Source organism: Sinocyclocheilus anshuiensis, unplaced genomic scaffold (assembly GCF_001515605.1).
Source record: "Sinocyclocheilus anshuiensis isolate Anshui unplaced genomic scaffold, SAMN03320099.WGS_v1.1 scaffold781, whole genome shotgun sequence".
NCBI lineage: Eukaryota > Metazoa > Chordata > Actinopteri > Cypriniformes > Cyprinidae > Sinocyclocheilus > Sinocyclocheilus anshuiensis.
In genome coordinates, this window is record NW_015540879.1 from 329,929 (window position 1) to 335,961 (window position 6,033).

A 6,033-nucleotide genomic window follows, 5' to 3' on the forward strand; every position below is an offset into this window, starting at 1 on the left:
GTGTGAGTGTGAGTGTGAGTGTGTGTGTGTGTGAGTGTGTGTGTGCGTGTGAGAGTTTGAGTGTGAGTGTGTGCGTGTGCGTGTGCGTGTGTGTGTGTGTCTGTGTGTGTGTGCAGCAAAACCTTTTCTGGTTTGGTGTACAACAATGATTTACATGAACAGTATAATTTTAAAAAATAACATACAAAAAGGACCATGTAAAAAAATAAACAAAAGACACAATCCTCTCAAAAACATGGAAATGGTTTAAAAAAGAGAGAATTTAATAAACCAATGAATTTAAAAGACAGAAACCTCTCGGCATATATTGCTGCTAAGGTTCAGATAAAGGTTGTTTTTTTCTGTGAAATGTGTTTGTGTCGTACTGAAATGAGTCAAATACATGCTTTAGAAGCTGCTGGTTAAGATTCCATACAAATCAATAATTCATCGCTGTTCAACAATCATATTGTCAAGGCACTAATAATGCTTGTTGCAAAACATCTGTGAAACACAAGATATAAAACTCAAAAAACAACAACAACAACAACAGAAGAACAAGGAAGAGTCCTGGGATACGGATGAAGTATGAGCACTTGGTGGTCCTCATTCCTGTGACTGTGGACAGACACACGTCTCTCTTTATTCCCTTTCGATCCGCTGATATTTCCAGAATCATGTTAATTGAGGTAGATCACAGGAGCAGATGAACACTCCTATGGATCAATCTGCAGACCGATCATGTCAGATACAGCAGGACGTTTACATCCAACGACCGGATTCACCTCCAAACACTGCATTAACGGCTTGGCATATGTGCTTGTTCAGTCAAGGCCTCAGTGGCAGTAAATGTGAACATGACATGATCGACGACGGTCGCAACTAAAGCTGAGCTCACTCTGGCTCGATCTAACCAACCAACGCGACACATTCTTTAAAACAGAAAACAATCCCAGTTCATGTCAAACACTGATGTCTGCGCTGATGCGGCTGGAACACATGAAAATCATCCTGTAAACGTTCCTCGTCAAACACAGACACCATAAAACACACCGCTCAATACTACTCTCACTGAGAACTCTGGCACAGCATCGACTGCTCTACACATTAAAGCAGCATTAATGTTTCCTCAGCTGCTACTTCTCAGTCACAATACATCTTAGATAACTGCATATGTCGCCATGCAGTGACGTTTCCTCTAATAAACACTCGTGGCTAAAATGTGCATTTGCAAAAACATGTTTGGAATTTTCCAAGCTCAGAAGGAAATGAATACATCGTTCCCCTTTAAAACAATCATACAAGTGACTTCATATAGTCTGACATAAAACAATTCATAGCTAGATTCTAAGAGTGAAGCAAACATAAGCTGGTTAAAATAAAATCCCATGCATCTTCTCTCAGGGCTTCACCAGCAAACATCTTCCCTTCTTATCCAATGATTGTCTAACCTTTCCCTTTTAAAGCCTAGAAACTCAGTACAAAAATATTCAAGGAAACGTTCTGAAAGATGCATAGCTCAAAAATCAAATTTGTGGAGAAGCCCTGTTTTATGCCTGTTCCGCATGTTCCTGCAGGGATTGAACACACACACACACACGTCAGTCTCTCCGCTGTAAACCTTCACGGCTCTCAGATGACGGACTCGGGGTCCTCAGCCTTCACCTCTCCGTCTGCACCGTCCCGCGCACCGCTCTTGCTCTCCAGCATCTTCTCGGTGGTGTCTGCCGCTGTCTGCGCCTCCTTCCTCTTCCTCCGCGCCTCCACCCACGGGATCAGACACAGCACGGCCCCCCCGATGATCGGAGGAATGCCTGCCAGGTAAAACGCCACATCATAGCTGCCCAAACGGTCTCTGAGGAACCCTGCGTACAGAAACGGACAGACAGGTCAACGAGGCCAAATTTACACCGCAAAGTGCCACAGAAGCGCTTCTGTCTTTTGCATTTGAAAGCTGTTCAGAAGTGGCATAAATGCATTTCCACAGCAATTACAACCGTATACCTTGATACTCGGACCTGAGGTCACTGAGGGTCTGGCGTGATTTAGTCCAGCTTTTATGCATTGCCTCTTTACACTGAATTTTGAGCTGGCCTTCACTCAGCTGTACAGACGACTTAAATCAACTAAATCAACACATTTTGAACAAATTAGTTGTGTGTGTGTGTGTCATGTTTACCTAACATTTTTAGTACTTTTACCAAAGTCTTAACTTTTAGAGCTTAAATTTACAGTACAAAAACTTTCATAATTCTAATTTTCATTACAGTTTTTCATATTTGCTAAGACACTAAACCCTATTCTCTGAACCAAATTCTCAATAGCCTAAACCAATTAGTCAAATAAAGCACTCTTTCTGCAAAACCTTAAACAAGTTCAGACAGTTTAGACACTGTTTGCTGATCTAATGCACTCAATGCGTGCATGCGTGTGTGCGAGTGTGTGTGTGTGTGTGTGTGTGTGTGTGTGTGCGAGAGAGAGAGAGAGAGAGAGAGAGAGAGAGAGAGAGAGAGAGAGAGAGAGAGAGAGAGAGAGAGAGAGAGAGAGAGAGAGAGAGAGAGAGAGAGAGAGAGAGAGAGAGAGAGAGAGAGAGAGAGAGAGAGAGAGAGAGAGAGAGAGAGAGAGAGAGAGAGAGAGAGAGAGAGAGAGAGAGAGAGAGAGAGAGAGAGAGAGAGAGAGAGAGAGAGAGAGAGAGAGAGAGAGAGAGAGAGAGAGAGAGAGAGAGAGAGAGAGAGAGAGAGAGAGAGAGAGAGAGAGAGAGAGAGAGAGAGAGAGAGAGAGAGAGAGAGAGAGAGAGAGAGAGAGAGAGAGAGAGAGAGAGAGAGAGAGAGAGAGAGAGAGAGAGAGAGAGAGAGAGAGAGAGAGAGAGAGAGAGAGAGAGAGAGAGAGAGAGAGAGAGAGAGAGAGAGAGAGAGAGAGAGAGAGAGAGAGAGAGAGAGAGAGAGAGAGAGAGAGAGAGAGAGAGAGAGAGAGAGAGAGAGAGAGAGAGAGAGAGAGAGAGAGAGAGAGAGAGAGAGAGAGAGAGAGAGAGAGAGAGAGAGAGAGAGAGAGAGAGAGAGAGAGAGAGAGAGAGAGAGAGAGAGAGAGAGAGAGAGAGAGAGAGAGAGAGAGAGAGAGAGAGAGAGAGAGAGAGAGAGAGAGAGAGAGAGAGAGAGAGAGAGAGAGAGAGAGAGAGAGAGAGAGAGAGAGAGAGAGAGAGAGAGAGAGAGAGAGAGAGAGAGAGAGAGAGAGAGAGAGAGAGAGAGAGAGAGAGAGAGAGAGAGAGAGAGAGAGAGAGAGAGAGAGAGAGAGAGAGAGAGAGAGAGAGAGAGAGAGAGAGAGAGAGAGAGAGAGAGAGAGAGAGAGAGAGAGAGAGAGAGAGAGAGAGAGAGAGAGAGTGTGTGTGTGTGCGTGTGTGTGTGTGCATTTTATTGCAAAATATTTACTAAATACAATAAACAGTTTTGCTTAGTTTTTTTTGTAACTCCATGCACTGGACACTGCGTTCTCCATGTTTTGCTGTAGTGTGTAATGAATGATCTGTAGTGTGTGTATTATTGATAATGTGTGTGTGATTTAAAGCTTTGATTTTGAGTGCAGGTGAAATGGTTTTGAAGCGATTGTTTGATTTTGCCAGAAGAGTCTGTGAATTTAGTTTGAAGGTTTGGATTTGTGTTTAAGGTTTTGAGAAAATGAGTGATGGTTTCAAGAAATGTGTTTTAGCGATTCAGAAAAACTGTAACTGACATAAATGTTAATTTACCAGCTTTTCCACAAACTGAGGCAAATATTAAAATACAGAAGGTGCAAACAAACCGAAATAATAATTTATAATGGATTATAAGTCTCATATCTTGACATTATTTAAGATCTGTACAGTATCTTACTATCTTACTGATATTGCAATAAGTATAGTAAAAATCAAATGTGCCATATTACACATTCATCTGATCAGATATCTGATCTTACGGCTGTTTAAGAAAAAATATTATTTTTATTTTTATTATTATTGTTGTCATTGTTGTTGTTATTATTTATAAGAGGTCTTTGTCTGCTTTAAGTAAAGTAACAAGTTAACAATGGCAAGATATGAGACTTATAATACATTATTAACGATGGGAAATATAATCCATTGTAAGTTAAGTGGGTGCATTGTGTTCATTGTGTATTATAAATCATCATAATCTTAAAAGCTATAACCACAAATAAGTAAATATTATAATGCATTAAAACTGTTGAGATGATACAACATATTATAAGGTTTTTTAAAATGCATTATGCATTCATTATAATGCCTTAAGAATACTCTTATAATAAATTATAAATACGGGCTTCATAGAAAGTGTTACCAAAAAAGCGAATTCAATGAAAAGTCATCAAATTTAACGTGTCACATTCTAGGGAATGCCAGTTTACAGTTTTTCACTGTAAATTATTAGATGACTTGTTCTTTTTCTTTTTAGTTACTGTTGATCAATTAACATTTTTACCATAGCTGTTACTGTTAAAATTATAATCAGTTTTTACAGTGAAGAATGCGTCTGTGAGTTTCTCAGTCATTCAGATTTACACACAGAATTGCACTTGTGTGTGTGTGTGTGTTTAAGAATGTCTCTAAATGTGTTTATCTGGCATTTCATCTGTAATGTCATTGTGTCATCGTGTGGTCGGCCTCTTTTGAATGCATGTGTGTAAATGTCTGAGGGTGGTTTCTCTGTTTTTGCAGCACATCTTCTAACCTGCAGCAGCAGCTGAACTCATGAACTCAGTACCAGCTCCAGCCAGCAGGAGGCACATGATGATCACACTTCATTACCTGCGATGGGAGGCCCGACGGTCATGGGGACGGACATCATGCCCAGGAGGAAGCCGATGGCCTGCGACACGTTCTGGGAGCCCACCAGCTCGAATGCAATGGGAGCCATGATGCAGATGAAGCATCCGTCAAACAGGCCCATGAGCAGACACACCGCGATGAGTCCGCCGAACACATGACACAGAGGAATCATCATCGACATCAGCCCGATCACCAGGAACGAGGACACCTGCACAGAACACACACATCACAGCCACTGAACGCATTGGTGAGTGAGTGAGTGAGTGAGTGAGTGTGTGTGTGTGTGTGTGTGTGTGTGTGTAGCTATAACCACAAATAAGTAAATATTATAATGCATTAAAACTGTTGAGATGATACAACATATTATAAGGTTTTTTAAAATGCATTATGCATTCATTATAATGCCTTAAGAATACTCTTATAATAAATTATAAATACGGGCTTCATAGAAAGTGTTACCAAAAAAGCGAATTCAATGAAAAGTCATCAAATTTAACGTGTCACATTCTAGGGAATGCCAGTTTACAGTTTTTCACTGTAAATTATTAGATGACTTGTTCTTTTTCTTTTTAGTTACTGTTGATCAATTAACATTTTTACCATAGCTGTTACTGTTAAAATTATAATCAGTTTTTACAGTGAAGAATGCGTCTGTGAGTTTCTCAGTCATTCAGATTTACACACAGAATTGCACTTGTGTGTGTGTGTGTGTTTAAGAATGTCTCTAAATGTGTTTATCTGGCATTTCATCTGTAATGTCATTGTGTCATCGTGTGGTCGGCCTCTTTTGAATGCATGTGTGTAAATGTCTGAGGGTGGTTTCTCTGTTTTTGCAGCACATCTTCTAACCTGCAGCAGCAGCTGAACTCATGAACTCAGTACCAGCTCCAGCCAGCAGGAGGCACATGATGATCACACTTCATTACCTGCGATGGGAGGCCCGACGGTCATGGGGACGGACATCATGCCCAGGAGGAAGCCGATGGCCTGCGACACGTTCTGGGAGCCCACCAGCTCGAATGCAATGGGAGCCATGATGCAGATGAAGCATCCGTCAAACAGGCCCATGAGCAGACACACCGCGATGAGTCCGCCGAACACATGACACAGAGGAATCATCATCGACATCAGCCCGATCACCAGGAACGAGGACACCTGCACAGAACACACACATCACAGCCACTGAACGCATTGGTGAGTGAGTGAGTGAGTGAGTGAGTGTGTGTGTGTGTGTGTGT

At 41.6% G+C, this 6,033-nt stretch overlaps 1 protein-coding gene across 1 annotated transcript in view; it reads right to left on the reverse strand.

Annotated features, from left to right (window-relative positions):
• Positions 1–52: 52 nt before the first annotated feature.
• Positions 53–6,033, reverse strand: part of LOC107688318 (monocarboxylate transporter 10-like) — a 22,600-nt gene continuing 16,619 nt past the window's right edge. Inside the window, exons 4-5 of the mRNA XM_016485943.1 lie at positions 5,722–5,950; positions 53–1,844 (exon numbers count right to left, since the gene is read on the reverse strand). Of these exons, the coding sequence (XP_016341429.1) occupies positions 1,612–1,844; positions 5,722–5,950 (462 nt within the window). The 3' untranslated portion in view covers positions 53–1,611. The remainder of the gene's footprint in view (positions 1,845–5,721; positions 5,951–6,033) is intronic.